Below are 17,743 nucleotides of genomic sequence, written 5' to 3'. Positions count from 1 at the left end.
ATCGAACCCAGGGAAATATCTTAAAACGAAAAGCGTCAACCAGAGGATCAGGCACCAGATACACTGTTATAAGTAAAACACCCTCTATCATTTTCATTGACATAACTCGCATGTTGGCCGATATATGTATGTGGTATAAAGCCACCTGAAAGTTCGAAAAAGGATTATCCCTGAATTTCAAATATATCTCACACTAGTGGCTTGTTTGATTGTTTTGGTACGATGGCATAATTTAAAGAGATTTGCCAAACGTCGTGCCAAGTTTTATTCTGTTATATTAATTTGATTTTACACTTAAAAGTGGAAGAATCAAATGAAATTTGAAATTATGTTATATGGAAAGCAAGCTTTTTTGTAGTCCGCTGTCGACCGCTGCCGCACTGTGGTATAGGAATATAAGAAGACTGTTTCGTACCAAATTTGGTTGAAATCGGTTAGGCGGGTGCGGAGATATGGAAACCCCATCTCCTTTAAGTAATTCAAAAATGGAACTAAAGTCCTAACTTCATTGCGGTTTTTATCAAATAAAAACATTTTGAGTTGCCCACAATTTCTTCATTAAAAAGTATCAACTTGATTGAAGAACAGGTAGGGAAGGGTTAAGTTCGGGTATAAATGAACATTTTACATTTTTGCAACTTACAAGGCCGAGGAAATACCTTCAGTTATTGATAAAACTTCATATTCGAAAGTGTTGCGAAACAATTTAACATTCGTTGTTCGACGAAATCGATTTGTTAGCGAAAATTGTAATAAAGTCATCATCAAATGAGATAGATCTGACATAAACTTAACCGAAGGGACTTAATTAAATATATTGAGTTGATGTAAAAAATGTCAACCAGAAGATCTGAATTTATAAATTTTGAGTTATGAGGTTAAGACAAAGGATTAACTAAATTCATGTTTAGCACTAAACCATTAATATTATAAGGTGTGTTTGCACAATAAAAAATTATCATATGTAGTAAAATATAATTTAACACAATTTCGATAAATTTTGCTAAGATATCTTACATATAATAATACGGTATAAGACCAACCGAAAGTTTGAAAATCTTTTATTAGGTGAATGAGAGACAGGAATAGTATGGATCCGATTTTATCTATTTTTAGCATTACTATATATTATTAAGAGAAAAAGATGCTTACTGAGTTTCAATAAGGTATTTCTCATACCTTCACCAATAAAGTCAACCGCATGTTTGAAAATCCTTATACAATATTAGTGAAAGAGCAAGGTTTCAACCGATTTTATCCATTTTAGGCACAAAGAGTCTCCTTTATAAGAAAAGTACATACTCTAAATTTGATTAGAATAACTAACATGATATATTCGGATAAAGTAAGTCGGAAATTTAAAAACCTTTCTATTAGGTATATGGAAGTATTCATCCGATTCAAACTATTTTTAACACACGGTCATAATATTATCAGGAAAGAATATCCCAATAGAAACTAAGGTTTTTATTCCTTTTGAACAATTTTTGGTCAAAAGGCGGCGCATTTCAAAGTCACTATTGGTGTAAAGTTTTATCCGGAAAGATTGGTTGGTTCATGATTTGTATACTGGAAAGTGAAAGAATCAGATGGAATTTAATATTGTGTTATATTATATAAAAAGTAGGTGTGGTTCTCGTTCGCACTATAATGTAGGAAGTCAAGATAGTACCTACCAATTTTAATTGAAATCTGTTGTAGATGCTGAGATATGGATTTTCATTTAATTGTGGACGGTGCCACGCCCATCGTTCAAATAAATAAAAATAGCATAAAAATAATATTATTTCCATCTCCATTTTATTTGTGTTTTCATATGTCTTTCGGGTATTGTTGCTAGAAATTGAAGTTCATTTATTTCCATAATTATACCTTGGACAGGGTATTTTAAGGTTGTCACGAAGTTGGTAAACTTCGGTAACACCTAGAAGGAAATATCGGATATATATAAACCATATATATAAATATGTATATAAATGATCAGCTTAACAAGCTGAGTCGATTTAGCAATATATCAAAATCCAGTCATTGGAAGGCTTTTGTATATATTTGTCTAGATATATTTACGAACGAAATTTGGCACGGATTACTCTCTAAGCTATACCGCTATAGCTTATAGCCGCCATGGAATGTTTTGCATTTCTAAAATATATAATAGCTTCGATGAAACCGGAGTTAGCTTTATTTTCTTGTTTTAATTACATATGTACGCAAATTCAGTATTTTAATGTACATGACAACGGCTATGGCTATTATAAACATAACATGACATTTTGTTTCAATAAAAGTTGGTATTTCTAAGATTTGCATATCCTAAAAGCCCATTTTTGCACCAGTAATTGATGCAGATCTTTATTTGTAAGAGAGTCGGTAACGGTAATCATATTAGACTTTGACAATAGTCACCATATTTATATGGATTAGCTTAAATAAATCGAGAATACAATATCGTAATCTAATTTTTAATATATCGCGAATACTACTTAAACATTTTAGACATGAACAGTACATAGACCAGAAAGATTTCTCTCACTCACTTATTGGCCTTTGTTGACTGCGGTACAAAGACCAAAACTCTCTGTATGAAAAGAGATAAAACATATGTACCGTATAATGAATTTTTATTAAACAGTAATGCAAAATATCATAGTAAATATAAATAAAACTTAAAAACAGAGATAATAGTAAGATGCCATATAACAATATTTAAAGAGGTTATATAAAAATACTGAATATTAAAATCTCTTTATTTTATTAATCAATGTTACCAAAATTCGCAATTGCATACATCTAATACAGGAGGAAACAGCCGTTAGAAGGAATGGAGTTGAGAGGGTGAATGATGTTGATGGAAGTACAATGAACGATTTCTCTCTCTCAGCAACAGCCATTTTGATTTATGGCTTTGTGTACCGTTTGGCGAATGTGCGACACTCTTTGACGCCGCTCTGTATCGTACGTAGTGTTGTTGCTTTTCAGCGACACTGTAATTGGTGTATAAATGTTTGTTGTTTAGTAGTTGTGTGGATTTTTATTTCGGCTATTGTTTTTCTTTGCATGCATAGGCGGGAGTAACATGTGCATTTGTGTATGCACATAAATATGTGTACACATACTATAGGCACACTATTGTGCGATAAAATTCGATTAATTTGAATTCTAATGGAAAAGTAGAGCAAAGCTTAATATAAACATTTTAAAGACCATAAACATTTATTATTTACAAATGTTATTTGTGTCTTAATACTTATCTTATATAATACTTTAAATTTAGATTATCAAGATTAAGATTCATGGCGCTTAATAAATAAAAAAAACTTGTCAAACAAGTAAGGGGGGCATAAGTTTGAGTGTATCCGAACATTTTATACCCTTGAAAATTGCAAGACTTATTTAATATTATAAAAATCTTCAAATGAGATGCGTGCGATATGTGATATTAACTCGACTGAAAAAGTTAAAGTTAATATATTGAGTTGATGAGGAAAGCGTCAACCAGAGGGTTCAGCGGATCGGTCATCATTATAATAGGGATATAAGGTTTTCACCAAGGTAAAAAACACTTTATAAATAATAACAGTAGTACACGGAAGTTGGAGGTAGTATTGACTCTATCACCATTCTTATGGAGTATTTTGGAAAACCCTTATATTAGTTTTTTTTGGGGGTGTTATGGTAGGTACATATGGCATATGGGGCTAACAGAAGTACTGATGGTATTCCGCCATTTTTGACATACCATTATCAGAAAATAATTGTCTCTGAGTTCCAATTATACATTCATCTCACACATTGACCGATATTTGCGGTCAGTAACCAACTATAGATATTAAGGTCCACATATTTGTTACCCAAGGGCCAAACCGTGACAGCGTTCATTTTGGACAAGTTGTGGTCATACGGTGGCATCCTTCAAAATTACTAATCGTCCAAAGCTTTATCTTGTTTTGTAAATTATTTCTTGATTTCTATACTAGAAAGTCAATTAATCAAATAGAATTTAAGATTAGGTTATATTGTTCGCACAGTAACATTGGAATTTGGTTGAGATCGGTTGAGAGGTCGAGATATGCGACTTTGCCTCACTCTATAGGACCCTGACTGCTGTAAAGATCTATCATATCATCTCTGAGGGATGAGGTGCATGGGGAATGAGCAGGATAATGATCCGATTTAATGCATTTGCACACTGTCGGTAGGAATTATTATAAAGTTTGTCTTGAGTGAAATTTGTTATTTTCGCTTCAATGGTTTGTGAGATATATACATTTAACCTTATTTTATAACCCAATATCTATCTCTATTTGTTTTATGTGATACAACAACTGTTATATTAAGAGTATACAAATTAAAATTTTTTTTACAAATTTTATAAATGGTCGGAAATAAAATTAATAAGCCACAATGAAGAATCACACATAGCTTTGAATTTGACGTCGTAATTAGAAGCGACATACCACATAAACAATTTTGCTCTGTTTTACTACAACATTTTCACACGAATGCTTTATTTTAATCTGAATATCGCCTTAATTTAATATTATAAGGTGACTGCTAATACTTCCGTGTTAGTTATCCTGCTTTTCTCAATACGATTCACTTGTTCTGAATTACAATCGGAAAGTAAAAGGAAAATATTCTCCGTATAGAGGCAAAATAATAATATGTCAAATGGCCATTGTAGAGGAGAAATTATTTGTAACGCTTCAAAATCGTTTTAGCAAACTTAGTTATGTTTATAAAAACAATTATTAATTTAGAATGAAAGAAAAAATAAATGTTATATTTTTCGTTAACATTTGAGCCATTCAAAAAAGTAAAACTGATCTAAAATATAATATCATATAGAATAGAGATAGCGATTCTACCACTTTAACTTTATTGCCCAACTCTCCTGTCATTGAATATAAGAGAGCTGATCGCCTACCCGACTTTGACAGTTGACTGGGGTAGATTTTGACGTTTCGCAATTAGAATGACTGGAACGGCCAGATTGAAATTATAACGTTCAAAATCGCCAATAAAAATTAAAACAACGAAAATTAAAGAAAATGCGAAATTTAAATGGATTTGACCAAACGTTTTGTCATGCATAATTTTCTTAATTTTCATTTAATTTTATTACATTTATTAATTGAGAGCTAACAGGCTAATTCACTATATTAAGTATTGAAATTTAAAAAGTCAGTTGTTTTAATAAACTACAAAATAAAATAAAAAAAATAAATAGTTTCTTCATACATTAAAAGTCCCAATTTAAAATAATATTTAATTGTAATATGTTGTGATTTAAATGCCCAAAAATTATTATTTTGTCCGAACTGCCTACAATGGAAATTGTTATAAAAAACGCAGATTTTCAGCCCTATTCTGAGAAAACCTCACAACTTATTTGTGAGGTTTGTTGTGAGGTTATTCTTGCTCATACCTCACAAGAAAAAATCACAAAAAATTCACCACATGAGTTGAAAAGCACTTTGTTCTGAACCAACTATCTTACAAAAACAAACAAGGCAAAATAAAGAAATGGACAACCAAGAAAAGTAAGTAATTTCGCAAATCTATTAAATACAAAATAATTTAATTTATTTACAGGATTTCAAAATGTGCAAGAACAACCCAGGAGCAGCTGCATCATTACAGCATATTATTTAAACATAAATATGTATATTTCTTTTTATTCATACTCAGAAGGAAGTAAAATGTACAAAGACCGTATGTTACATTTTTATTGCAATAGGCAAATATTTATATTTATAATATATAACGCCTTTGGAATACTGCCTCCAATCATTCCAATCAAATAATTTAAACATTTTTTTTAAATATTGAAATTAACAAAACAAACAAAACCGATTTTGCATTGTGAGGTTTGCTCAATTTTTGAGGTAATTGTGAGCATTTGTGCATTTGAAATCACCTCAGGATATGGAAAACCTCACAAATCACAAAAATCTCACAATAGTGAGAGTGGTAATTTTTGTTTTTGTACATGACTTTGTTACTGCGCAAAGATATCGAGCAGAGAAATTGTGAATCGAGAACAGCTAATGCCCGTTTCAATTATTTCTCTCCACTCTACACAACGTGTCAATCAATCATTTCGGTTTCTGAGAGTGACATCTATCCGCGGATAGCAAAAAGGTATGATGAATACTAAAGCTCCCTGCTGTTTATCGGCAGTTAGCGATTCTTTTCAATAGATGGCGCTGCGTGTTTTATTTTTCCTAAAAGTATGTTACATTTGGCACAGGTAGTACAAAACTAGTTTTCTGGTGTGTTGACCCGTCGTTTATGCGCAAATCACTTAAAATGAAAATAAACCATTAGCACCTGCATCTTCATATCGTCACCTAAAATGCAAAATAAAGTAACAACATTTTCGAAAATTTACAGTGGCGTGAATAAAACACGAAATAAAATGGAACAAGATTAAAAAAAATATATACATATATTGGTTAAAACTGGTATACATATATTTGAGCGCAGAACCTGAAAATCTTGGACATACATATGTATGTAATATTATGTATGTAATTTGAAGTAGAGAATCGTAATCAATAAGATACTCGATTTCGAATTTTTTGATAATACGTTATTTCGCATTTTAGGTGACGATATGTAGATTTCATACATTCCTCTAAGCGATTATTTTCATGTTTTTTTCTAGAAGTGCAATCTTCTCATCTAAGTTATTTTAAGTTATTTAAAGAAACTGTTTTTCATCTTACAGCATTTTCATTTGTATAACATATCTATTCGAACATACTATGCATATCCATTTACATACAATATGTATAACATATGTATATACAACTACTTACTTATATACAAACACATATACAGTTGAAATACTATATAACGAAGCTCTATGTAACGAATACTTGATAGAACGTAAATAGAAAATACTAAAGTTCGTTAAGATAACATTACTATTCCAAAATTTAAAAAATATTTATAGGCGTAACGGATACTCTCTGCAATGAAATTACCGACTCAGGACCATGAAAATTTCTAAGGAATATTATTGATGTTTTGGAACAAAAGTAGAATTGAAGTACTTAGCCTTCTAATATTATTCGTCATAGGTCGTCCTCCTGCTTACAAAAGCTTTTTATTGCATAAAAATTATCTTATTCCTTGAATATCGTTATAAAGAGTTTCCACTATAAAACGATTCGGAAACCATACTATATTCGTTTATTTGGCCCGGGTATCTATCGTTATGTATCACATCTTCACCCACAAGATATCAACAAACAGCCCTTCTAATGCCTACTGCATGAAATAATTGAAACGGAAGCCTGTATTTGGCAGTTTAAGTCCACTCAGCGTACCTATATTATGTATGTATATTAGAAGGAAGAGTGGGAGAATAGAAATGCCGGTGAACAGTTTGGCTTTTGTTGTGGGCGGCGACAGGCCGGATATGAAATTATTTTGTTGATGACAAAAGCCAAAACAAACAATGGAACAGAGGAAGAATACGCCACAGCATGTGGTAGTAGAAATGGAATAGGACGTGGTAATTTGAAAGGGATCGTCATAGTTGGTTGCACAGCGAACCAGTGCTGTTCGCATAGAATATTACGGTTTTGAACGATTGAAAAATGGCTTTAAATAATATAAGAAATTTTAGCACAGGATATCGTTGTTGCTGGAACTAACCCGCCCAATTACGGCGGAAAAAGTATTTTTTCTTAAAAAAATCTGCATTTAATAAAGCTAGCTCATTAAAACGATTTAGTTCCCGGATTTCATTTCAATTTCCAAAAACTTTCAATGTTTATATACTACTACAAAAATATACTCACTGTGTAGTTTTTCAGGAGTATTTTTGTTTTTCTGATTTTTTACAAATAAAAGTCTTTCTTTTCTGAATACGAATTACAGTAATTGTTATTTAAATTTATATACCTCTACATAAAAGGTTCAAAACCTTTATGCTTCATAAATACCCGAATCAGCTATTAAAACTATAAGGCCCTATAAAACTATAGTTCAGAAAATCGATTACAAAAATGGTAATCTCTCTCACTCATTCCCGTGAATTCTTGGTACACAAAACGTTTACGAAATGGATTATGTTGTGAATAGTATTACCAATCCCCACATTCTCTGTTCTCAGATCGAAACAATTTCCTTTCATTAATACATACATACCCATGTATGTGCATTCTAAATTCTAAATGGGTGAGCTTTTAGTAAGCGCAGAAACACTGCAGTTTCATTATTAATTCCTTTTACAGTTCCCGCAATTTCAAAAGATTACATTTTACAAACTAGTGACCAACTACATTATGTAAAACCAGTACGTATTGTGCCAAATACCTCAAACGACATTGTTTGCACACCGGCAATGAACGAAAAAGAATCTTACCTTGAAGGATGTTGTTGCTTGTTATTGTAATTAAGAATTTCATCATTTCAAAATTCGCTTCAACGAGCAGAATTTCAATCAGCTTTGGAATTTCTATAACAAAAGGGTTGTATGTTAACATGAAATAGTAGTGAATAATATTGAAAGAATATTTGTATGTCAAATAAAATGTAAAAAACATGTGGGAAAATCAGTAAAACGTTAATTATTTTTATTCAATTTCACTTAAGTTTATTTATATTAAGTGTGGTTGTTCCAAGTTGGTACCAGTTTTTAGGGTGAAATGGATGCACCGCGGCAGAGTAGAGTCATTCCTTGGAGCATAAGCTGCGTCCTACTGACTGATAGAGGTCTGACTTTCAATTTCGATGATTTTACGAATATATTATACTCAGTCGAAGGTGATTTTTCACCCGAATGGACGCGCTAAAATCAACTAAATTGTAGAATTTGTATAAATGTTGTAAAACTAAACTCACGTACATATAATGATGTAATTTTTAGACATCAAAATCTCAAATATAAGGACTAAGACCACTCCTACTTACCATATAACACAATTTTAAATTCCTTTTGATTTTTTGGCTTTCCAGTATTCAAATCGAGCCCCAGTGAATATTTGGGAATACAATTTTGTCCAAATAGTGCCCTTAAAATAGGCAAAATTACAAAATTTAAAAAACTTTGGTCCACACATAAATGTTTCAATTGCAAACTTTGGATTAAATTGCATCATTAAAATTAAACCCCTTATATTGGCAAACGTGTGAGTTATTTTAATAAATTTGGACAGTGTATTTTTCTACTGCTGCATCTTTGTGTCTAAAAACAGTTCAGATTACAGTAAATTTCTCTTCTCATTTCTTTAGATACCTGTACCAGCGGCCCCAAATTCCAAATTCAAATACCATTAGGCTATCTCGGAAGTTTTCATAACTTTACTTTATGAAATTATTTATAACCAAAACATTAATTAAAAAGTATTAATGTTTTAAACAAATGAGGAATAAACCTTTCTTTTTGTTCTTGTTCGGCTAGTGCCTCTATTCAAGGGATCCAATAAATGAAGCACTATATTACAGCTGCTAGATTACGAAATACCATTAACTGAAATAATTAAGAGATCGTGGTGTTTCAATAACAGTGTATCTTTCTGCCTAAAATGAACAAAATCGGGTGAAATTCCCCAGCTTTATATAACTAATACTAGGATTCTCAAACATCCAGCTAACTACTATGTGAGTTACCTTGATGTACCTTAAAGGTCATCTTTTTCTTTTATTAATATGTGATAATTCCAAAAATAGATAAAATCGGTTCAGTAATATTTCCACAACCTATATATGTATAGTAATCCAAATATGTGATACTTTGACAAAATTAAGCATGCGTATGGGTTTTAGCGCTGAATATGTAAAGAGTTGGTGTTGATCTTGTTACCAACTTCATATCCCTAACGTAATCAACTCCGAACCTCTGGTTGAAGCTTTCCACATCAGCGCAATATATTAACTGAGCCTCCTCGTTTTTTAGGTTTATGTCGCATATATCTTATTTAAAGGTGATTTTAATATAATATACGCCAAAAGGAAGTAAAATACGAGGTGTGTTCAAAAAGTATCGCGAATCGTAACTGACAGTTTTCTTCGATTGCAGGGGCGTGGTGCATCTTGAGTTCTTGCCACAGGGAAGAACGGTCATTAAGGAATATTACCTGCAAGTTATGCGTAATTTGCGCGAAGCAATCCGCCAGAAACGTCCGGATTTGTGGAAGAACAAAAATTGGCTTTTGCACCACGATAACGCCACTGCTCACACATCGTTGCTTGTGCGCGACTTTTTGGCTAAAAACAACACACTAATGATGCCGCAGCCACCGTATTCCCCAGATCTGGCCCCCTGTGACTTTTTCTTGTTCCCTAAACTGAAGAGGCCCATGAAAGGACGACGTTACGCTTCTCTTGACAAGATAAAGACGGCATCGAAGGAGGAGCTGAAGAAGATAAAAAAAAATGAGTTTTTGAAGTGCTTCGAAGATTGGAAAAACCGTTGGCACAAGTGTATAATATCTCATGGGGATTACTTTGAAGGGGACAAAATAGATATTCATGAATAAATAACTAATTTTTGAAAAAAACACAAAATTCGCGATACTTTTTAAACACGCCTCGTATAGTTTCAATACTAAGTGAGTCTGTGACCTATTTATAATATAAGTTAATAAGATACACTTTTAATTATATTATATAAAATAAAGATTTGCCAACACCTGAAGATATTTCTCCTATCTTTGGCCTTTACAAGATGTTAGAGAAGTATTACAACCGAACTTAGCTTTCTTTACCTGTTAAATTAATTATCTATCATTCTGAATATAGTGTAAGCTCATGTTTAATAATTTTATATTAACGTGAGCATCTTCAAAATTTTTAAGTTTCAAATTACTAAATTGATAATTTTTTATCTTTGCAGAGTTTCACTCCAAAACGAATCAAAATTGTACGAGTAGAAATTAAGGCGACTTTATCATAAATTCTACAACTTATTTTTGGAGCTTAATTTACTAAACATTGTTGGGTGACATTAGGATACAGCTCTACAATTAGAATAGTTAAGGCGATATTCAACTTGAAAAGCAGAAACGCAAATCATTTTTATACCTCAAACACTTTAAGCTAAGAACGAATTGTATACTGTATTTATATAGGTGTTCAGATTTAAGTAAGTATTAATAAAATATTTGTTTAAATGTTATTAATCAAATTTGTTATTTGCTTGCTCCACAAAAGGTTAAAATCTACATTAGTGTATATATACAAGTATCCGTATAAGTTGTATAGCTGAAAACCAAGTAGCTTCAAGCACCTGTACAGCAACACGAATCTCCTAAAAACACCCGCACCTTCCAGCAACCGGATCCTCATAGCTTCATCAACAACAGTAAACGACGCCCCAAAGGAACTTCACATTCTGCAATCCGCTACCCTCAGTCACGATTAACTCCGCCACCACGTTTACCACAGACACAATAGAGTCCTTCAATATGACGATGAGTACAAATAATTGCGAAAGTATGGCGTCATACTTTTCCAACTCCTATATGGGACCCGAAATGCACCATGGCCACTATCCTGGAAATGGTGTCACCGATCTCGATGCGCAACAAATGCATCACTATAGTCAGCATCCAAATAATCAGGGCAATATGCCCTATCCACGCTTCCCGCCCTACGATCGTATGCCCTATTATAACGGTCAGAGTATGGAGCACCAAGGCTACTCTCGTCCCGACAGTCCTTCCAGTCAAGTGGGTTTGTCACAGCAGCCGCAAGTAAATGGTAGCCCACTGCTTCAGCAACAGCCACAACCCCAGCAACAAGTTACGCAACAACAGGCGCAACAAGTTACGCAGCAAGCACAGGCGACACCTCAGCATCAGCAGCATCCGCAAGTGACGCAACAGGTGACACATCCAGCCCAACAACAACAGCAACCCGTAGTATATGCCAGTTGTAAGCTGCAAGCAGCCGTGGGCGGATTAGGCATGGTGCACGAAGGCGGCTCACCGCCCCTAGTCGATCAAATGGGCGCCCATCACATGAATGCACAGATGAGTTTGCCACACCACATTGGACACCCACAAGCACAGGTGATTCGACTAATGATATTTACTTATCGTATTTAACTAACTAACCAACACACACAAGTAGACAAATGTTAGAGAAATTTTAACGCCATATCACAAATTTAATCAAAATTAGATGCTTATATGCGATCTGATAACACTTGAGGTATACTTGTATGTGTAGATTTATACAAAACTGAATTCATAGGAATGATGTAAGAGTATGTCTTCATACTCAGGGTCAGCAATATGAAATCTACAGATAAAATGAAAGTTCAATTTTTTTTAGAATCCTCAATTACATATTCCTTGAACGTAGTAATTCTGCGCAAACACCGCATGTTAAAAAATCACTGGTGAATTTCAATATTCCCGCATATACTATAAATTAATAAAAAATAGAACTTATCCACTTTGTTGATAAAATCAAATTTTTTAATTAAATGTTTTCACGTAAAATCCTTTATCAAAATTTAACGCAAATACAATTTTTATGTCTTACAATATCACAGTTGGGTTACAACGATGTCGGAGTTCCAGATGTTAATGAGGTAAGCGAAATCATCCACTTCGCTCTGAAAATAATAGTGAATAATTTGATATTCGTATACATATGCTAATTTTTTTCAATTTGTATTTTATTTCAAATAACCCAGCTTCAATGTTCAGTTTGTTGATACAATTTTATTTGTGTTAAATAATACCACATACATATGTACATATGTGACAACTATTGAACTAAACTTTAAACTTTGTGTGTGTATTTGGATGAATATTTATATATAATTTATATGAAGTAATATATTAATAACTTTCAATAAACTTTCCTTCGAAGGTTCATCAAAACCACCATCAGATGAGTATGTATGGCCAACAACAGACTGGCATTCCACCCGTTGGCGGACCACCACAAAACATGATGCATCAAGCTCAGGGACCACCACAAATGCATCAGGGCCATCCTGGACAACATACACCACCATCACAAAATCCAAATTCGCAGTCATCAGGGATGCCATCGCCATTGTATCCCTGGATGCGCAGTCAATTTGGTAAGTGTCAAGGAAAGTGCCTCAAAAATTCCATGAATGTATTAAGTGGAATTTTTTCTTACTCTCATTCAAGTAAAATGTTGTGAGTACTTGTAGTTGAGTTGAGTAGAATTGAGTAGTGTGTTGAATTAAGGTGTGCATGCAATGGTCTCATTGGTTAGTTGGTCCAATTAGAGTTGTGTGATAATTGCAATAGAACAATATCAATATAAGAATTGCTACCTTCAGGTGTAAAACTAGCTGAGTAGATGTAAGTTTACCAGATTTGCCGGTCTCTTGTATAGATGAATTTATAAGAAAAATTCTGATTGAAATTAAATTAAAGGTTAAATCAATTCGATATACACATAGATATTTCAGAAAATTTTAGAGATGGACAGCACAAATTAGATTTAAAATATTAGGCAATAGATGCGATTTAGTTTCTAGCAAAAATTTTAGTTAGACATCTTCTACATGTGTATGTTACTAATGCATACAACATTACACAAAGATGTGCTCGCTCATACTGTGCGGTAGAATGCTACACAATAGGCCGGTACAGCAATCATACCAAGTAACAAATAATTCACACAGTTAGACCTTAAACGTCCTCAACATTTCACAAAAGTAGAGCGGAACGAATTTTTCCAATATTAAATTTGCAAGCAAAAGTAAAATTTGCAAGTATTTCAGTTCACTTACTATTTGTAACGAAACGAACATTAGGATTGAAAGGATTTCCAAAATTTACGACCTTGAAATACCCTCAATTGCATCGAGATACATAAATATGTACATATGTATGTTCAGAAACAAAGGCATTTGATGATATGGTTTTTGTACCTGTTAAATTGGGAAACTAGGCAAGGTTTCTATAGAAGTGTTTAAAATATAGCTAGGCGAAAACAACTTTCTTTTTCATCGATAACAAAAATATACATATTACTGTCCCTTATATGAGAGCAAAAATTTATATTAGACTCAGTTCATAAAAAATGTTACGTGTGTAAGTTGTATAAGCCTAGATGTCCGACTAAATGAACTGCTGGAGAGAACTTTGCGAATCCTCACACTCAATGAAAATCAGCTTTATTTGAATATTCTTTGAGTTTATTTTTTTACTTTTATGCTTCAGTTTGCAATCATATGGACGGTGAGTCGCCGTATTGTTACATACGTTTTTTTAAGCCAGATTGAGATGCAAAGTAAAATTGATTACAGTCATTAGTTGCATGTTATGTTCAATGGATGCCATCAATTTATTAATCTCTGGACCACGGTTTGTGTATTTTTTCAACTTCGGTGTCATGTATTTGCAAATGCTGTTATGCTTGTTGTTATTTCTGCAACCGATTCTGACTATCTGCTGCTTATACATATGTACGTGTATGAATTTGTTTGTTTGTTGTTTTTTAAGTTCATTCATGGCCTATGACAAGTTGTTGCCAATTTTGTGCGATTCCGTTATAAGCAAATCAAACATTGCTGAGCCCCTCAAGTATAAGCTTCTATTCAGTTTAATTATTTGAGCAGATATCAGTGTTTAAAACTCTAGATTTAAGATACTTATATTCCATCTTTAACTTAAGATAACATCAGTCTGGCTGCAAACTATTATAAAAATATTAGCTTGCTACTATCTAAAAAATTTAGAAAATTTTATTTACAATTATTCAATTCACTTAGTCACAAAAGAAATTTAGATTTATTTGGCATTTAGATATTCTAAACTCAAATTATTCTTTTCTAATACTTATTAATCTTAAAATCTAAGCATTCTCTCAAATGCACTGCAATTATACATTTAGCTTATACCAACTATTGGCCCTTTTGTATAATATAGTGAATAGGAGTCAACAAATAGGTGTTAAGAATAGAAGAAAATAACAAAATCAAATTTCAATGTGAATTTTATCGTTTCTCACCACAAGCAGCTGTCGTAAAATTTTTATTATGCCCACACTTTGCGTTTAGCTGACTGCCAGCAGAATTCGTGACTCATCTTAGCTTTGCAAGCTGTTGCATTCAGCCGAAAATCTCCAAACGATTTGCTGTTTCTGCATGAGCCAGCATACAATGCCAAATACTGTTTGTTTATTTTTTGTTCTTATTTTTTTTGCTGCTGTTCTATCACGATTTCCGTACCGAGTTTAAAATAAGCAACTGCACCTTAAATAGCATACTTCCTTTTTGGGATTTTGATTGTGGCGATGCGTCGGGTGAAAGGTGCGAAAGCGTCTTTAATTAAGATGTAAAGCTTATGGCCACAACAGCACCAACATCGACAATGATAAAAAAGCTGTACCATGGCTATTGTGTGCGGCACAGGAGATAAATGGCTGTGCTTACTTTGATATTATGGGCACAACCACCACTTTTAAAGGACCCATAAGTTGGATACAGGGCAGTTCAAATTGCGAATATGTACAATTATTTCTTATTTATTTCATAAAATTACATTATGTTTTCAAAGCTGTACTTAAAATTTACCATAACCGACAACTTTAGAATTTCTATTTTGTAATTCGTATGCGTGTAGAAAAAATGCAATTCCGCTAACAATAAGCACACTTCCTTCACCCAGCTAGTTAATTTTCATATCTGTACTATATTTATGTGTGTGAACATGTGACGTAAATTACTTTTTTTGTTTTTTGTACTTTGCACATTGTGGCACTTCGAGCATTCGCGATAATATTCTTAAAAATATCGTATATTCATTTGCCCATATTAGCAATCGATATGTTATATTCCACCATATTTGGATAAATTGTAATACCGTTAAAAGGTCCGATGAAAAGTATGTATGTATATGTTCCCTACAAGCATTGCGACGTTCCAGCCATTAATTAGACCAAACTTCAAAAATGATTTCGCAACAAGTGTTTATTTTCACACTATGTCTTGGCATGAGTATCAATTACGGGTGCGTGTTGGCATTGGAAAATATTTTTTTATAATTATAGAATGTTTTTCAAAGTAATAAATCCTAATTAAAAAATAAATTAACAAACTAAAAATTTTAAATCAAACCTGGAGATACAATACAATGGTAAATTGTCAAATAAATAATACCATGAAGAACTAGATTAAGTAATAAGTAGAATAGAAAAAAAATCTGCTTTTTCAATTTTTCACTATATATATTATATATATATACTTACAGCTCGTGTAAATAGGTGCAGCTATTTTAGTAAAATTTCCGGTGACAGTCCGTCAATTTCAAACAAATGTGAATCATTAATATGCCAATGAATTGTTTGGGTATTACTGTTGAGAAAAGAATTCCTTTTTACTTGTCTCTTGCCATTGTTTTACGACATTGCTTAGAATAACATTTGACTTTATTTTCTTTAGCATAAATATGAAAATCAAAATTTGTCAAAACTAAACATTGTTGTGTAAACACAATATAATTTACATTGTTAGTGATTGGAGAGAGAATCAAATTTGGCTGACCATCATCACAATCTCCAAGTAGTTATTTTATGTACTTATTGTTGCAAAATAATCGACTGTTTAGCAAACTTTGCTATTTCGTAGCTATAACTGTACTTCATTGTAAAAATTCCAATTTTCTTAAACAGTTTGAAGCTTCCCATGTCTAATGGCCATAAAGTCTTTTATTTACCAACTACTCCAAACTGCATTTTCTCAGATCCTTATAACGCTGTTTATGCTAGTATACTATATACATTACTTTGTATTCTTATTATTTCTCAAATAAGTTACAAAGTTCATATAACAAAAAAGTTAAACAAAGGAATAGACTAAACGGAAAACAATGATCACCTCCGACGGGTAACATTTACCCAGACTGAGAGCATAACATGGCACGTTGCTATTTGTGCAACTCTTATGTCTTCAAATCCGTTGCTTTCTTCTTTCACTTAAACTTTTCAACGATTTTCATCCACATGCCACCGCCCGATTTTCCCGCGATTACTTCGTTGATGTTGCACTTTCTTCTCCTACTTTACTTTACAGACTTTTTTTTTGTTTTTGGTGTTTCTGAAGGTTTGTCCGTATATTGAGCATTTTGTTAAGTTGAGGATTTTCGTAAACTGCTTTTCGAAACGCCAGTTCTAAGACATCTTCTGCTTGCGTGGGGCAGAATGGCATAGCAAAACGTACTACAAAACAGGACAGCTCAGACAGGAACTACTTAAGTGGGCGATTTCGAGCTTATAAATGCTGTCGGATAACCTTATACTGACGCGAAAAAGTCAAGCAAATAAACTTGACTGCAACTGCAATGTATGAGTGCATGTGGAAGCGCTTTTTGCAATTACTTATAATATTTCTCCAGCGCTAGGGGAAGAAGCTCTTTGTTTACAATAAGTATAATTATAAGAAATCACCAAATTATTTAATTTTTATTAACAATTTACTACAAATATTGAACAGTTTGATGAAAAATCATTTACAACAAGGAACATTCGAAAGTACTTAAAACATGCATTAAACTTTGTATAAAAATTTCATGAATTTATTTCTACTGTGCAATACCTATTGTAAATCAAACTTAAATTTGCCTCTGATAGTTGTTTCGCTGGCCTTTTGTATAATAAGATAAAAGAAATGAATGCGTTGAAAGCCTAAAAACCAAAATCATAACAACTTGATATACATTAACACTATAGAGGATATATATGTACGAGTATGTACCACACACACATATTTGTATATACATATGTATATATA

At 32.6% G+C, this 17,743-nt stretch overlaps 1 protein-coding gene across 4 annotated transcripts in view; it reads left to right on the top strand.

Annotated features, from left to right (window-relative positions):
• Positions 1-17,743, top strand: part of LOC105226093 (homeotic protein antennapedia) — a 183,725-nt gene that overhangs the window by 154,165 nt on the left and 11,817 nt on the right. For 3 of the 4 annotated variants that reach the window (XM_049447838.1, XM_049447840.1, XM_029550118.2), the window contains 4 exons: positions 10,853-11,101; positions 11,170-12,029; positions 12,518-12,556; positions 12,841-13,057. In XM_049447838.1, coding sequence (XP_049303795.1) covers positions 11,424-12,029; positions 12,518-12,556; positions 12,841-13,057 — 862 coding nt within the window. In that variant the 5' untranslated portion in view covers positions 10,853-11,101; positions 11,170-11,423. The remainder of the gene's footprint in view (positions 1-10,852; positions 11,102-11,169; positions 12,030-12,517; positions 12,557-12,840; positions 13,058-17,743) is intronic. The other variant, XM_029550120.2, reaches the window with a different exon arrangement.

This window comes from Bactrocera dorsalis, chromosome 2 (assembly GCF_023373825.1).
Source record: "Bactrocera dorsalis isolate Fly_Bdor chromosome 2, ASM2337382v1, whole genome shotgun sequence".
Taxonomy (NCBI): domain Eukaryota; kingdom Metazoa; phylum Arthropoda; class Insecta; order Diptera; family Tephritidae; genus Bactrocera; species Bactrocera dorsalis.
This window is presented reverse-complemented; position numbering and strand designations above follow the sequence as displayed.